Source organism: Carassius gibelio, chromosome B24 (assembly GCF_023724105.1).
Source record: "Carassius gibelio isolate Cgi1373 ecotype wild population from Czech Republic chromosome B24, carGib1.2-hapl.c, whole genome shotgun sequence".
NCBI lineage: Eukaryota > Metazoa > Chordata > Actinopteri > Cypriniformes > Cyprinidae > Carassius > Carassius gibelio.
In genome coordinates this window covers 21,103,746-21,121,097 of record NC_068419.1, presented here as the reverse complement: position 1 = coordinate 21,121,097, position 17,352 = coordinate 21,103,746, and the positions used below count along the sequence as shown (strand labels likewise).

At 35.7% G+C, this 17,352-nt stretch overlaps 1 protein-coding gene across 1 annotated transcript; it reads left to right on the top strand.

The window, feature by feature from the left end:
• The first annotated feature begins 2,036 nt into the window (after nucleotides 1-2,036).
• pcolce2b (procollagen C-endopeptidase enhancer 2b) lies at nucleotides 2,037-17,248 on the top strand. The gene is made up of 9 exons (XM_052596785.1): nucleotides 2,037-2,323; nucleotides 2,491-2,599; nucleotides 4,855-5,110; nucleotides 8,901-9,025; nucleotides 9,144-9,280; nucleotides 9,406-9,569; nucleotides 13,242-13,325; nucleotides 14,517-14,684; nucleotides 16,638-17,248. Exons 1-9 carry the CDS (start codon nucleotides 2,247-2,249, stop codon nucleotides 16,766-16,768), a joined length of 1,251 nt encoding a protein of 416 aa, XP_052452745.1. The 5' UTR covers nucleotides 2,037-2,246; the 3' UTR covers nucleotides 16,769-17,248.
• Nucleotides 17,249-17,352: the final 104 nt, after the last annotated feature.

Here is a 17,352-nt window from a genome sequence, read left to right as displayed (position 1 = left end):
TGCGCGTCATAAATTGGGTCCTAAGACGCAGTGGTTAGTCGCCCCGAACCTATGCCCCGAACGTCTGAAACTGAAAAAAAAAAGCTTAGTAAAGATTGTATAAGAGCTGATGTTTAATGTATAAATGATATACTTTTTATTTTATTCTTACACTAGAGAAATTGTGTTAAATGGTTAAATGTCTGCAAAACGAATCAGGCAGAGACGTTGGCTCCTTTGCAGATGTTTGCTGGAGCGCCCTCTGTTGGCCAGTGATGAGCTCGTTAGTGGTTATTCCTCCAGGGGGCGCGCGGCGGGTTAGAAATCTCCGAATGTGTTCGTAGCTCTTTGGAATATCTATTTACAAGAAAATAAAATCCCAAAGATTTTGGAACCTAGCCCACAAACGCAATTCCGCCTGTGTAGTTTCTAAAGAATCTTTATTTTACATATCCTCGTAAAATAATTACAAACTTTAATCCATCATCAACAGCGTTGTAACAAAGATCAAGTCACATGCTGCGGGAGATTTTTTTTTCAGTTTACAATGCATTAAACACCCCCCTTTCTTCTTAATTTGTTTTTATTTAATTATTTTGTTATTCTATATCATTTTTTTTCATGGTTGTTTTATTTAGTTATAAAAAATAACAATTAGCAGACTATACTACTGATTAGTATTTTATTCATTTTAGTAGCCTAATTATTCATATTTTATTATTTAAATGATGTTGTTGTTTTTTTTTATTACGGATTAATATTCATCTTAACGGGCTGATTATTCAATCAACAATTATATATATATATATATATATATATATATATATATATATATATATATATATATATATATATATATAACCTAAATCATAAGAAAGAAAATAACACAAAATTCGGTAACACTTTAGAATAAGGTTCCATTAGTTAATGTTAGTTAATGTATTAATTAACATGAACAAACAATGAATAATACATTTATTACTATATTTATTCATCTTCGTTAATGTTAGTTAATGAAAATACAGTTATTCATTGTTAGTTCATGGTAATTCACAGTGCATTAACTAATGTTAACAAGCACAACTTTTGATTTAAATAATGCATTAGTAAATGTTGAAATTAACATGAATTAAGACTTATAAATGCTGTAGAAGGATTGTTCTTGCTTAGTTCATGTTAACGAAAGTAGTTAACTAACATTAACTAATGGAACCTTATTCTAAAGTGTTACCCAAAATTCCACTACTATTAAAACGAACTAGATATTTATTAAAATAATTGTACTGCCAAGCGTAACTAATGTAAATAATACATTTCATAATTAGAATACATTTCACCACTGAAGCCAGGAATTACAAATGTGATATTGATTTTATATAACAGTTCAATAAACAAGAAGTTAATATCAAGAGACTTACGGTTTAGACCCCATATTCCCTGTTTTTGCTCCATTTCTAAAACAAAATCATTCCAAACACAGCTACTGTTTTGCGTACCTGAGCAACATGATAGTGTTTCGTTCCTGAATGAACCAACCGTTTAAATGATTCGGTTCAATCGCTCACAATGACTCACTTATTAACAGTGACTCGCTGCCACCTACTGGCTGTTTTAATTTCACATTTAAGGTAACTTCATTTTTAAATAATTTAATACATCAATTAAAAAAAAAAAAAATATCATAACATATGTATTCATTTATTCATTTATGCAGCTTCTGTTTTTTTTCTTCTGCATTGCACAGATCAGTTTTGTTGATACTGGCCAATCATTATTAATGCCAATCATTCTTAGTATTTGACAGTTGTGTTGTAAAGTTTGTAATAAAATAAATTCCACAAAAAAATATTATGTAATGTTAGCCAACTTGAAAAATAGATACACATTGAAAAAAAAATGTTTTTCTTATTTTTTATTTTTTTCATTCAAATTAATCACCAAAGACCAGTCTCCCCTCCCACCTCACCTCTCTCTCTCTCTCTCTCTCTCTCTCTCTCTCTCTCTCTCTCTCTCTCTCTCTCTCTCTCTCTCTCACTCTCTCTATCCCTCTCTCTCCCTCTCTTTGATCGCAGGTTTTGGATTTTGGAAGGCAGCTGTCGTGCTGCTCCCTCCTACAGAGCAGAACAGACGCTATATTCATCTGGCTCTGAAACTCCCCCGAGCGGCTTCAGGACAGACGGAGAGGAGCACAATAATATCATTAATGCAGCTGGTCGCAGACACGCACGCCTGATCTGACCTGATCCGATCCACTGGCAGTTCTTACAATGTGGAAGATCTGCGGTGTCCTGGTCGCCTGTGCTCTGCTGCTCGTGCTGCATGTGCGAGCTCAGACTCCAGACAGGTAAGTTTCTTCTTCAGTTCAGTCATGATGCAGCGCACTGGAAGCTCATGTATGATCGCACAGCGCATCTCACAAATATAATATAAGTTTTATTACTCATAATGACCGTTTGAGGTTGAAATGAATGCGGCATCGATGCAGGTATTTATTTCTCTTCTCTTGTCTAGACAGACCTTCACGTGTGGTGGGAATATCACGGGACAGTCGGGTGTTATTGGTAGTCAGGGTTATCCGGGCGTCTATCCGCCGAATACCAAATGTGTGTGGAGAATTACTGTAAGTATGAAGAGACTCAAACTGATTTATCATGTATGCAGGTAAATGAAATGCGACTGTAAATGTCGTTTTTGGCTCTCCATGTGTATATTTTCTGAAATAAAACCAGTGCCTGGTAAAGAATAGTGTTAAAGTGGATTTAGTTTTAGTTGATAAAGTTGATGTAGTTTTAGGTTTTAAATACTGCAGCAATTTTTTTATTGTTATTATTATTTATTAATTAATTTATTATTTTTTGGTGTTGCCATGTTAAGAAGAGAACAAAAAAACACACCAATCAAGTCAGTATGGCAAATTAACCAATCATCATGCAAATGTAGTGACATCATTGCTGTAGGTTCTTTTACAGCCTTGGAATATGCATTCTTCTTTTTCATAAAAAAATAAATTAAATAATAATAAAAAAAAGTGCCTTATATGAATTTATTTGTTTTTAATCCAAAACTTAATCCACTGTTGCCATTATGCTACTTTTGCACTGTTGATGTGGGTTGTTTTGTAGTCAGGGTTTGAGCGAAATGCTGCTTTGATGGAAGGGAAAACCATGAAAAAAAACAAAACCTGTGATTGGGATAGTTTTGATTAGCAATAGTCCTTTTTTCACATTTCTGGGTTTTTCAGCAGCAGAATTCATCATATTGGGTTAACTTCGAGAGCAGTGAATGGGAGAGTACCACAAATATATTATGTATATATATTGCATTCCCATTTGCTCAAATAGCAAAAGAAAATCTCTGCAATAGTGTTTTCACGACTTTCAATCAAAGTGAAAAACACTGACAAAGAAAGATTTAAAGTTTACCATCTTTCCCATAGACACTTCATTAGAAACACCCTCGCATTAGCGTTAACTACGTTTTTCATAATTTGATACCAATGTGATTTAACACAAAGTATAGTTATAAATGTACATACATTTCAAGACATTAAAATCAAAACATTAACAAATGTAGAGTATTTGCTGGTAGTCCGTTTGGGCTGTTTTGTTTCAGACCTGGCAACCCTGAACCCATCTGCAGAACACTTTCAGAGGAAAAAGGTACAAAAGCTGTCACTGCGGCTGTACGCTACCCTTTCAAAAGTTAGTGATCTGTATGATTTTGGTACTTATATGTGCACTTTAGGTAATAGTATGTACCTTTAAGGTAGCAATATACCCTCTTAAGGGTTAAATAAGGTACAGACTTGTACTTCTTGAAAATGTACCGCCTCAGCTTGAGAAAGCTTTTGTACCTTTTTCTTAAAGTGATATATGTCCTGGAATGTACAGTAGCCACACAACACCTGCGGTCATAAATAATGGACTATATCTACAGAACTTCTTCATTGAATACAGTACACGATGTGAAAGTGTGTCGGACTTAGTGTGAACTGCACATTATTTACTAATTAAAAAGCTTGTATTCTAGACAGACAGATAAAACAGACTTTATCACTAATCAAAGTTTGAATGCTTCTGTATAAGTACTGTAAAATGTATTAGGAATTTGAATACTGCTTTGATTTGCACGGCTGTAATGATGATGCAATAGAAAGTCATGGCAAGAATCAGTATGTGTGTGGTAGTGATCTGTCTTTGGTTTGGCTGCTGGCCACATTACATCCTTGTGGCAACTCCAGACTCATTCTAACGTTTTATTGCATTGCCGTCATTGCCTACAAGAGACTCAATTGGTGACCTGTCTGACTAAGAGGGTTTTTCCACTTTATTTTAAGAATCTTAATTATGCTGCATAATGTTTTCCGTGTTGCTGCAGTAAAATACATACTATAATATATTGGAAAAGGACGTTTGTTTGTTTTTTCCATGATTTTCTCTTTTCTAAGCCATGAACCAAACCAACCAGCTCAAAAATGAATCACAACATTACAAACTTAGTCATTTGAAAAATACAAAGACATTTAAAAAAGGGCATTTTAAGAAAATGTTAATTTTAATAATAATTTATGCCGTGGTCACACTAGACATGAAACTGCAAAGGTCATGATAGGATGTCAAACACTACAGTGTCATTTTTAAAAACATAGTTCAACATTATAATCCAAAATGTTACACTTTTGCAATGCTGCAATCCTGATTTAAAATGTGTGTACTTTTAATTCAGCTAGTTGGTCACAACGTCTTCTATTAGTCGCACTTCTTCGTTTCATGTCTGCGAATGACACAATCGAAACAGAAATGACAGAACAATACAAATGGATAACTATAAAGTCTGCCAGATGTTGGGTCTCAGTGTGACATCTGTTTCTTGCAGGTTCCAGAGGGCAAAGTGGTTGTCCTCTCATTCCGTTTCCTCGACTTAGAGAGTGACAACCTGTGCCGCTACGATTATGTGGATGTTTATAGTGGCCATGCCAATGGACAGCGTCTTGGCCGCTTCTGTGGCACATTCAGGCCAGGAGCCCTTGTTTCTACAAACAACAAGATGCTTCTACAAATGGTATCTGATGCCAATACAGCTGGCAGCGGCTTCCTGGCTGTGTACTCTGCTGCCCACCCAAATGAACGAGGTAAGAACATCATACAAATGGACCATAAAATTGTCAGGTAATAAGACAGAATTCCTCTGTTCAGACCCAAAGGAGTTTAGTAGGTGTTTTTAGGTGTTTAAGATGTTTAAAGTTCAACAGTTTCTTAATTGTATTTAATTTTTCTGAATATTCAATGGATTAAATGGTCGTACCACCTTTCCCTTACTTGCATCCTAAATAATCAGAGGTGTCAAGTAACGAAGTACAAATACTTCGTTACCTTACTTAAGTAGAAATTTGGGGTATCTATACTTTCAGCCGACTTTTTACTTCTACTCCTTACATTTTCATGCAATTATCTGTACTTTCTACTCCTTACACTTTAAAAATAGGTTTGTTATTGCTATTTCATTACTGCTATTTCATTCCGGCTTCTCATCATTCAAAAAAAAAAAAAAAGCCTATCCAGATAAATCACGCCATCCGGATGAAGTGAATTTGATTGTGGTTGGATGAGAAGTATAAACATATACCATTCCGACACCCTATTGGTTTGTACGCAATCCATCGCACCTGCACATGACACAAATCACATCACACTCCTGGAAGGACAAAGCCAGTGTTGGGTTCGTTTATCAAAAAATATATTTCTTAAAAAGTTATTTTTTCTCACTACTGGCTCATTTACCAAATGAGTGCTTTTTCTTCATCCTCCACAAATTCAGCTATTGTAGGTTGTTCGGTAGCGAGACGTTTTAACAAATTATCGTTTGCGATTGACAATGTTGTGATAAGTAGGATATACCAATTTTGTAACTCGTTACCCCCCCCCCCCCCCGAGCACTAGACATAGCAAACGTATGCTATCCATCAAGAAGGTATCAGGATTATGAGTTATTTTTCATTTTTAGTTTTTGATTAATCACTTGGATTAATCATTCATTTTGACAGCACTATAATGTTTATTGTAAATAGACAACCATACAAGGGTAATTGTTACTAAGCCTGCACCAATGTTCTTGTCCATTGCCCTCAGATTCCTGCAGCTAAGCTTGGATATACATTTACATTCCATTAAAGGTTATTGATTATGACATGCTTCTGAAGTTTGACTTTTTGCACCATAACAATACTTACAGGCAACTAGTCATCATATCTGTAGTTCTTTAATGTATCTGCATTGTACTAAAATACATTCATTTTCAATGGACAAATATGCAGCTGAAACATCTAGCCTAGTGCATCCCAAATATTTCAACATGAACATTTTAATATAACATAGTCATTATGGCCTATGGCCTTTAGAAAAATGTATTTTTGAGGAGGTGGGGTAGTGCACAATAGGCTCCTGTGGTGCGGCCTAAGCTTTTGTTCTTAATGGCATTTTTTCCTTACATTACTTTTACTTTTATACTTTAAGTAGTTTTAAGACCAGTACTTATACACTTTTACTTGAGTAAAAAGCTTGAGTTGATACTTCAACTTCTACAAAAGTCTTTTTAAACCCTAGTATCTATACTTCTACCTGAGTAATGAATGTGAATACTTTTGACACCAGTGTAAATAATCAATGTTTCCATCGATAAATTCAGCTATTATCGGGCAAGGATTGTGTCGAAGAAGACAAAGGGTGACTTTAATGAGCATTTAAGATCTATCTGACAGCTCATAAAGAAGACAGAGGTCAAGAAAATGCAGGAGGAAGAGAAATGAATCTTTGGTACAAACATTTTCCGTTTTGTAAATAACAGAAAGATTGATTCTAAAGGCAGAAAAGCCTGGTTTTAATTTCACTAGTTAAACATAAAGAGACTTTCTCTGCAGGGCCTGAGAGTTGATTTAGACTACCCTAGGATCTGGAGATCATTGCAGTGGATTTTGTGGTATGATGTGGAATTTCTCACAGACGGTTTTCCAGTGATTCAGTGATTGGGCAGACCCCCAGAGGCCGTCTTGCTCAACGAGTAAATGTATAAGCGATAAGACGTCTGCTTGGCCAGAGCAGGACAGCTGGAATTTACATGATTTAGATTGTGTCTCTGTGTTTTGTCATCATTAGTTGGCAGACAGCTGTTGTGTGCTGGTAACAATGGAAGCTTGCAGTCATTACATAATGATCGCAGATGTTATCAGGTTTTGGTTTCGTGGAAAAGATATGTCCGTGGTCAGTTTGGTTACCATTATGAGTGAATCTAACAAAAGAAAAAGAAGTAAAATTTTCACATTTCACCTTAAGTTAATAATGTCCATAGTAATAATAAAAATAAATTTTATTTTATGTAATTTAATTATATAATAAAATTAAATTACATAATTATCTCATATATACTATATTTCTAAATTAATAATTAAACACAATAAATTTTTTCACTGAGATCCACTACTTTCAGGACCACTAATATTTTAACATTATTTTTGCATTAATTTCATGACATTTAAAGGACAGTTCACTGATTTCTAATCAGCTTTGTACTTGGTATTATGTATTTATTATTTGTCTGTGTTACCTGCATCCAGATATCCCTGTTTATTTGTCAACAAAAATTAATAAATTTTACCTCTTCCGATGTTGGCACCTTTTGACAGCTCCAGGGCTTTTGTTAAATTTTCTGATGCAACAAAATTTAATGTATGAACTTCCGCATTTTTTTCTGACTCCAGCTGTAGTCCACTTTTTGTGAATCTCCCCCACATTTGAATGGGTTTTGTTTCACAATCATCTATTAATGTGCTTGGACACAGAGCTCTGTGAACAGCCAGCCTCTTTTGCAATGACCTTTCGTGTCTTGCCCTCCTTGTGCAAGGTGTCAATGGTCGTCTTTTGGAAAACTGTCAAGACAGCAATCTTCCCCATGATTGTGTATCCTACAAAACTAGACTGAGAGCAAATTTAAAGGCTTTGCAGGTGTTTTGAGTTAATTGGCTGATTAGAGTGTGGCACCAGGTGTCTTCAATATTGAACCTTTTCACAATATTCTAATTTTCTGAGATACTGAATTTAGGATTTTACATAGTTGTCAGTTATAAACATCAAAATTAAAAGAAATCAACATTTGAAATATATCAGTCTGTGTGTAATGAATTAATATAATTTACAAGTTTCACTTTTTGAAAGGAATTAGTGAAATAAATCAACTTTTTGATGACATTGTAATTATATGACCAGCACCTGTAGATGGTCCGGCCCCAAACACACACCATTGACCATCCCAGTTTTGCTGTTTCAGTCTACTGTAGACCGAATTCTCAAATGAACTTAAGACATAAACCCACAGATTGCTTACTTAGGACAATAAACTTGTATAGAGCAACATTTTTTAAAATCTAAAAAGTTTTTCACTTTCATATGTGCAATATGTTATTTAAAATGTTTTGCATGATAAATGACTGGATACATTTTTGTCAAGTTTAGTGACATTAAGTCTTTTCAGTATAGTGTAGTGATCCAAACAGCCTGTTTCAAATTGCACACAGTTTTATAGTGCACTTTCATCATGTTTTCTGGTGCAAAATCAATGCACACAGCTTTTGGCAGGATTCAGTTCTACAAGCAGCAGGTCTGGATAAAAGGTTTCGGACGTGAAGAAGGATTAAGATCTGCACATGATATTTCTTCCTACTGCATGTTTAAAACAAGTCTGTAAACTCTCTCATAATGACAAGACTGTTGGGAAGGACATTTTAAAGCCAGCTGAATATGATGCTGTGCAATTATCTCATGCATTCCTTTTAATTAGGGGTGAGCGACATCATGCTGCATGCTCAGTCTATGTTTAGAGTTTAAAAGAGGGAACATTTCGTAAACCTCTGTCTGGATGGATGTTTACAGGCGATCAGTACTGTGGTGGGAGATTAATAAAGCCGTCAGGAACCTTCAAGACCCCCAACTGGCCAGAGAAAGACTATCCTGCTGGAGTCACATGTTCTTGGCATATAGTAGCACCAAAGAACCAGGTGGACTAATTCATGCATTTGCATATTATAGTTTCAGTTCAATCTTTAATGTATTATTTATATTTAACTTGAATACAGACAGGAATAGTACTTCAGAGTTTGTTTGTTTTTATTACAGATTATAGAGGTGAAATTTGAGAAATTTGATGTGGAGAGGGACAACTACTGTCGTTATGATTATGTGGCCATTTTTAATGGCGGAGAAATCAACGATGCTAAAAGAATTGGGAAATACTGTGGTGACAGCCCACCAGCGTATGTATCATTTCAGTCGTATTAAATCAGTCCTTTGCACCATTTTCAAAATATCAACATGTAGCTTTTAGAAGTACTTCATTATTTACGTTTTACATTTACATTTATGTATCTCTCTCCTTCAGACCTGTGTTCTCAGAGGGGAATCAGCTCTTCATTCAGTTCCTCTCAGATCTCAGTTTAACAGCGGATGGCTTTATTGGCCATTACAAATTTAGACCAAAGAAGTTTACATCCACAACCATTCCACCAACCACGACAGCACCACCCACTACCACAAGACCTATACGTAAGTACATCCACAAAACCTGTTTAGAGAGCATTTCTCCCTAATCATACTGTATGTAGTTGGTGACCTTAATGTTAGCCTACATTACAAGGGTTGCGTTTGGGTTAAAAGTCAATGACTACTCATTAGACATCACTATTTAAACGCCAAATTCAGCATTCCCAACTTGAATGCTACCATGTTTGATTTCCTGTGAAATTTTACTGACATTTACATTTAGTCATTTAGCAGTTGCTTTTATCCAAAGCAACTTACAAATGAGGACAATAAAATAAGTCAAAACTAACAAAATAGTAACAATTTATAAGTGCAAATACCAAGTCTTGGTTAGCCTAATGCAGTACACATAGATTAAAGTTAAATCATAATTAAAAATAATTCATATAATTATTATTACTTATTATTAGGGCCGGGACTCGATAAAAAAAAAAAATCTAATTAATTAGAGGCTTTGTAATTAATTAATCGAAATTAATCGCATTTTAAATCGCATATAAATATTTGACCTGAGAACAGTGAGAAGTAATTTTTTTTCACATGGATTTATAGTATACCATTGAATAATGACTGAATACATAAGCTTAAGCAACAAAATATTGTTTATTTTTGTTCAACCAAGTCTAGCAGACCAGTGCAATTTTTGCCATGAAGTGTAGCAATAGCATATTTAAAAACAATTTAGAAATAGTACATTTCAGAAATTCAGGAAGCTTATAGGTGCTGGAACCTTCTGTAAAGTGTTTTTTTTTTTAAGTAAAACACAATACTGTCAATTACATTCACATTGGAAACACTCACTATTAGAAAACATCTCTCTGTTGCTTCAGAGGCCATAACATACTAAGTCCAACTCTCAATAACCTTGGCCAAAACAATAAAGAGTTCAACATAAACTGTTGCACCAACAAAATAATACATAGTTCAACATAAAGTGTAAAGTCCACGCTAGCTGCTATATGTTTTGCGTTGAGGTGATACTTGAGGCTCGATGTGCTGCAGTGATATGCGAAGCGATCAAGCGAACGCTAGTTGGTGCTTCAGTATAATCGGTCCGCCGAAACAAATCCAGTGAGAAACGTTCCGCGGTGCAAAAATAAGTTATTAAAAATGCGGGAATTTTTTTTTCTGTAATTAATTAATCTTAGTTAACGCGTTATTTTTTGTGTAATTAATTAATCTCAATTAACGCGTTAAAGTCCCGGCCCTACTTATTATTAAATAATTATAATTAATCAAAATTCATAAAAGATTAATATTGCAGCAGCATTTTGGATTAGTTTTAGAGGTTTGATAGAAGTGACTGGAAGACCTGCCAGGACAGAACAAGAGCTTTGACAAGGAGTTGTGCAGCATGTTCCGAAATAAATGGCATGATCTTCCTAATGTTGTATAAAGCAAATCTGCAGGACCAGACAATTTTAATAATGTGGTCTGAGAAATTAAGCTTATCATCAATCACAACTCCAAGGTTTCTGCTGTTTTTGAAGGAGTTATGGTTGATGAACCTAAATGGATGGTGGAATTTTGATAAATTGATAGGTTTGTTGAAACCACAAGCAGTTCTGTCTTAGCCAGGTTGAGTTGAAGGTGATGGTCCATCATCTAACAAGAAATGTATGTTAGACAAGCTGAGATGCAAGCAGCTATCGTAGGATCATCAGGACGAATTGAGAGGTAGAGTTGAGTGTCATCAGCATAGCAGTGATCTGAAAAGCCGTGTTTCTGAATGAGAGAACCTAGCGATGGCATTTAGACAGAGAAGAGAAGTGGTCCAAGAACTGAGTCTTGAGGCACCCCAGTAGCTTGTAGCGACTTGGACACCTCACCTCTCCAAGGTACCTTGAAGGACCTATCTGAGAGGTAAGACTCAAACAACTGGCGTGCGGTTCCTGAGATGCCATTTTCCAATAGGCTTATCAGGAGAATCTGATGGTTCTCTTATCAAAAGCAGCAGACAGATTCACCAAAATACGTATAGAAGATTTGGAAGCTGCTTTTTCCAGTAAGGCTTCAACAACTGAAAGCAAGGCTGTCTTGGTCGAATGTCCACTTCTGAAGCCAGACTGGTTGCTGGCCAGGAGGTTGTTCTGTGTGAGAAAGGCAGAGACTTGGTTAAAAAGCTCGTTTAAGTGTTTTTGTAATGAAAGGTAGAAGGGAAAATGGTCTATAGTTCTCTAAAGCCCCTTTCACACTGCACGTCGGACCCGCAATATTTCCGGAACATTGCCGGGTCGCCTTCTGTGTGAAAGCAACCACATCCGGGAATTGATTACCGAATTGAACCCGGGTCGGGGACCTAGTAACATTGGGGGGTTCGACCAGGGACGAGCGCTGTGTGAACAAAAGCCAGATCTTATTCTGTGTCGAAGTGATGCGCGTTATCGCGCGACTCTTTTACCGGCTGTTTTGAAGGAAGATCAACATTCGCGACGAAAACATATGTGCAAACTGTAATGAAGCAGAGATCAGTCAGTTACTCACTTTCCGCGCTGACACCGAGCCCGTTTGCTTGCTTCAGTGAAACGTATAACGTGCCTAGCGTTGTCGACTCGTACATTACACGTCACGCGCTGATGTCACGTGTTGTTACGGGATCTTCAAGGGTTGTGTGTGAAAGCACGCACATATACCGGGTCATCACTGGCAGTGTGAAAGTGCCAAATCTAGCGACCAGGGACCAATTGCAGGAACACTTTAACCCTGTATTTGCAGGAATGGCAGTGTGAAAGGGGCTTAAAAGAGCTGGATTAAGATTTTGTTTCTTATAAAGTGGGGTTATACGAGCCTGTTTAAATGTTGAGGGAAAAACACCAGTGTGAAGGGATGTTATTAATTAATTAATTTATTTATTTATTAATTTATTTATTTTTCTCTTTTTTTTCCATATTCTGCTTTTTGTAGTTACATTTTTATTGGATTCCCTTTTTCCATTTGAATGGTTAAATTAAATTGTATTAATTGAAAAGTGTGTCTTATTAATTAAAATAATGAAACGATGTAAAAAAAATTATAATTGATGTTTTGTTTCTAACATGTAAAATGTAAACTATTTCTAAAATATAATTATTTTTAAAATGTAAGTTTTTTTTCTCCCAAATTCTTAATCATTTTCTGTTTTTTTTTTCTTCTATTTTAACGGTTTATTTAAAGTTTATTAATGAAAATGCATGTCTAATTAACTGAATTCATAAAATGTTAACAATTAAATGTATTTATTTATTTATTTATTTACGATAATTAGGCCCTGTGAAATGTTTTAGTTTTTTTAGTTTTTTAATTACCAACTATTTTTAAAAGGTGTTAAATGGAGCTGGAAGTACAACACTGCTTCAATATAACTGGATTTAATCGACCAAATGATTTAATGAGCCAAAATATTTAACATATTGTTATTTTGTGTCCACGCATGGTAACCTAAGCAGACAAGCCTTTTGGCATATATACTGGTATTATTATGTAAATGTAAATGACAGAGAGGAATTTCATGTAATTTTAAAACCGTTTCTTCTTTGATGTCAACTTTATCCAATTTCTGAAGCTTGTACCTAACCCTCACTCCCTCGCTTTATGCACGCACATACTAAAAGATAAGCTCTTCTGGCTCAGAGTCAGTAAGCTACAGTAAAACAACTTTTTGAAGTCTTTATTTGCTATCTCTGCTCTCCTCTTCAGCTTTGAAGTATTCTGCAGCGCTGTGTCAACAGAAATGCAAACGGAAGGGAACCCCTGAGAGCCACTACTGTTCAAGCAACTTTGGTAAGTGCCCTCTGCAGTTGATTCTAACTTTTTTAGCTGACATACTGAAGACCCACACACAAACGAATGCAGAGTGAGGTGGGACCTTGTGGGTGGGGGCAACAGAGTAAGTGGAAACAAGTACTGATTGTTCACATTTTGTCTATAATCTTAGGTGCATGTTTTTTTTAGCATGCTATCTTTGGCCTGCTGGTTTGTGTCAGTGTGTTTCAAGAGATTGCTTGAGCAGTTTTTGCCATCAGCACAGTGGATTTGTGTGTAGGATACAGTGCTCTTGTGTAAATAGACTGCAGTGGACTGTGGGTAACTGTTGGTAAATGGGAGTGTTGATTCAGTAGAGCTTTTTTGCCGCAGTCACTGCCCCTGGAACAGCTCTGCAATGTTCATGTCCAGGAGCGAGCAGATTTTTCATTCTGGTTACTGCTGTTTACTTGGATTTGCATATGGGGAAATCCTGTGGTCGGTGGAGAGCAGAGTCACATTGAGAAACAAGAACCGAATGTGAACGATGGTGGAAAACTACATGCACATGAAGTCAAATTTGTATAATCACACACTTTATGTACCAGCCAGCCTCGCGCTAATGAATACACACAATTTTAGGTCAAATAATAGACATTTTCCAAATTTACCAGTTTGATTCTGCTGCTTCTACTTCTTGCTTTATCAGTTTTGTATGGAAATCCACTGAACAAAAAATAAAGGAATCGTGACTTTTTATCTCACAATTCAGACAATTTTTTCCTCACAATTCAGACTTGTTGTCAGAATTATGTAATATAAACTCACAATTACGGGTTATAAAGTCATAATTGCATGATAGAAATGTACAGTTCTGAGAAATAAAGGCAGAACTGCGAGATATGAACTCATAATTGCAAGAAAAAAGTCATATTTGCAACTTTATATCATGCAATTCGGAGAAAAAAAATTGAATTGGGAGAAAAAAAAGTTAAAAAGTCTAGATAAAAAGACATAAAAGTCACAATTACCTTGTTTTATTTTTTATTCAGTGGCGGAAATGGGTTTCCATAGTTTAGTTTATTTGATGTAAAAAGTATTGAAATTAAGAAAGGACCCATAATGAAGACAAAATTGTTCAATGGCTGAATTTTGGTATCAGTCCAAGTAAATAAAAGTAGTCTCTAAAGGATTTTTTTTGTTTGTTTTTTTGTTTTTTGGACCCATTAGTGATTACTGGAACAGTCATCACTGCTGTAACACGAGGAGGTAGCATGTATGCCACCATCTCCATAATCAATGTCTACAAGGAAGGTAACCTTGCTATCCAGCAAGCTGGAAAAACCATGAGCACAAAGATTGTCATCCTTTGCAAGAAGTGTCCCTACGTCAGACGAGGTAAGTGCCTTCTTCAGCTTTGGAAAATGGTTACACTAACATGCTGGACAGTTTCATCTTCCTCTGAGATCTGCTGTAGCACATCTCTGTAATCTCTCATACTGAATGCAGAATTGTGTTCCTGTTAGTAATGCTTCTTTGTTTGTCAGTGTTTAAAAACAAGGAATTATTTCAGTTTATTTTCCACTTCATTTCTGAGTTCCAGCATCTGTAGCATGATGTCAGTTACCACAGACTGAAATAACTTACAGGTTTTCTGTTAGCTCAAGCAGCGAGTTGCTCCCTAAATGTGCATTCAGTAATATGGTGCCAATTTAACTCTTTCTCCACCAGTGTTGGAATTTTATGTAGTTTATCGGACAAGGTTTCCCTGCCCTTACAAAAAATAACCATGGTTTTATTATAGTAAAACTGTAGTAACCTATGGTTTTTTGGCGTATTGACTTACATTTGTATAACCACAGATTTACTACAAACACCATGGTTAAACTATGGTTAATATAGCAAAACCATTGTTAATTTGTTTTTACCATGGTTTAACTATAGTAACCATGGTTTTTTGGTTTTATTTGTAGTAAAACCATGGTTAATTTTCATAAGGGTGCCAATGACAGAAATTTCTGGCTTTCCGTTTTTTCATTGTTATATGGTAGGGGGCGCTATTACACATCTTCTAAAAGAGTACAACATCTCTGGATCAAAACAGGTTAAGAAGAAAATAACACAATCATTGAATGTTAAACAGCATATACTGCCTAACCTTACTGAATAAAATGTCAAAAAATATTCATAATACATATTCATATTTTGGAGGCCATGAAAATTTTGTGAAAATTATCAAAAATGCTGGCGGTGGCTGGCAACATAGAAAGGGGTGGAGAAAGAGTTAAAATGTTTTACATAATATAAAAATATGAAAAATTGTATTTTGGTGAACAGTAGTGTTCCACATAAAAAATAATTGCTATTTGAAACAACACGAGTATAAGTAAATGATTGCAAAATGTTAATTTCTTTAGGGTCAACTGTTCAATTCAATTTGTTAAATTAAAGGTGCTGTATGTAAGTTTTTGACTCTACTAAAGCATAACAATAACATGTTTGCAGATATTTAAGAAACTTGCTAATTTAACATATTTGTTTATCTGAAAAACAATGCTACAGTCAGTTATTCTCTTTTGAAAATGTGCGTCTCTCTCAAACTAGCCCAATGCCAGTTTACCCAATTGTATTTTGGCACCCTGGGTTGGCAGTTGGCAGGAAACACCGTGTATTTTCGTTTCAGTCATAGAAGCTGGCAAACGAAAGGGGTCAGAGCTGGAAATAGAACTTTCTGCCCATCCTAAAAAGTGTCGACATACATCTAAAAAACTTTATGATCAACAACGGTCTAACATAGTGTAAAGGTGCATTCACACCATATCGGAATTCCCGTAATTACGAGATTCAACTTGTAAAAAGTGTTCACGTCCTCGTAGAACTCGTAATTACAACTTGTGAACTTGGAGTTTTCTGAGAGCTACGACTTGTACCACATGTCTGCTGTACCACCTGACCACTGCAGGTTCTGTTTAGGTGTTGATGGTGTTGCCATAGAAAAGCCTAATTCGAGTCAGAGGAACAGCTCGGAGTAGAACGGAAATATCTCCAATATTTTGATTTTGGACTTCAATACCTAGTTCAACAACTCAGTGTCAATCCTACACACAGCACCTTTTAGTGGTGCATTAGTCGACCCATTAAATAGTGCTTGCTAACATATAAGTTAGCAGCCAAGCTCAATGTCAAAATGCTTTTATGATGAAATCTCTCTGTCATATGTTTATATGGCATATAAACATATGGAGTGGATAGTGCAAGTGAGACCTCAGAGAAAAGCTGATCCAAAGCCCTTCCTGAATGTTTCTGCCGTTCCGTCACTGCATTCAGGTTTTTTCTGTGTGGTGTCACTAGGTTTGAACTACATCTTCATGGGCCAGGCAGATGAGGATGGCCGTGGAATGATCGCCCCCCATCATTTCATCATGGTTTTCAAGGCCAAGAACCAGAGGGCCTTCAACATGCTGAAGAACAAACGCTGTTGAGCTCTTACAGACAATCTTTGGTCTCAAAATCCACACATTGGTGTGTGATTATTTTATTTTTTTTTGCCCTGCATGTCCCAACTTCCTTCATCGCCCTCTCCAGAGGAGCCCGAGGACTATTGAAGCACATTGGTTCCTACTTCTCTTCTTACTGTTGTGATGAGCATCAAAATGACAGAAAGAACAAAAGTAGTAAGGCATGACAGGTGCAGAAAGCTAAAATGTAAAGAACAAGATGATGGTGTTTTGAATGGCACAGTTTACAAGATATTTCTAGATTTTTGATCAAATAGCAAAGTTAGAGGTGCTTTGTTGATGATGTCTAGAAGGCAATAAACAAGTAGCACACCTTTGAAATCATTCTGGATATATTGCATTTTGTTTATAAAATATTTTAATAGAAACGGATACCTAGTGATGAATGTTAAGTTATAAATTATTTGTTTTATGAAAGAAAAAATAAAGTTCATTATCAGTAAATCTTGGATATTGTCTTCATGATTTATTTGGCATCTGTTTATTTGTGTTTTTTGTAAATGTTTGGCATTTCTTCCAGAGTCAGATTTCAACTGATTTGGAAATGA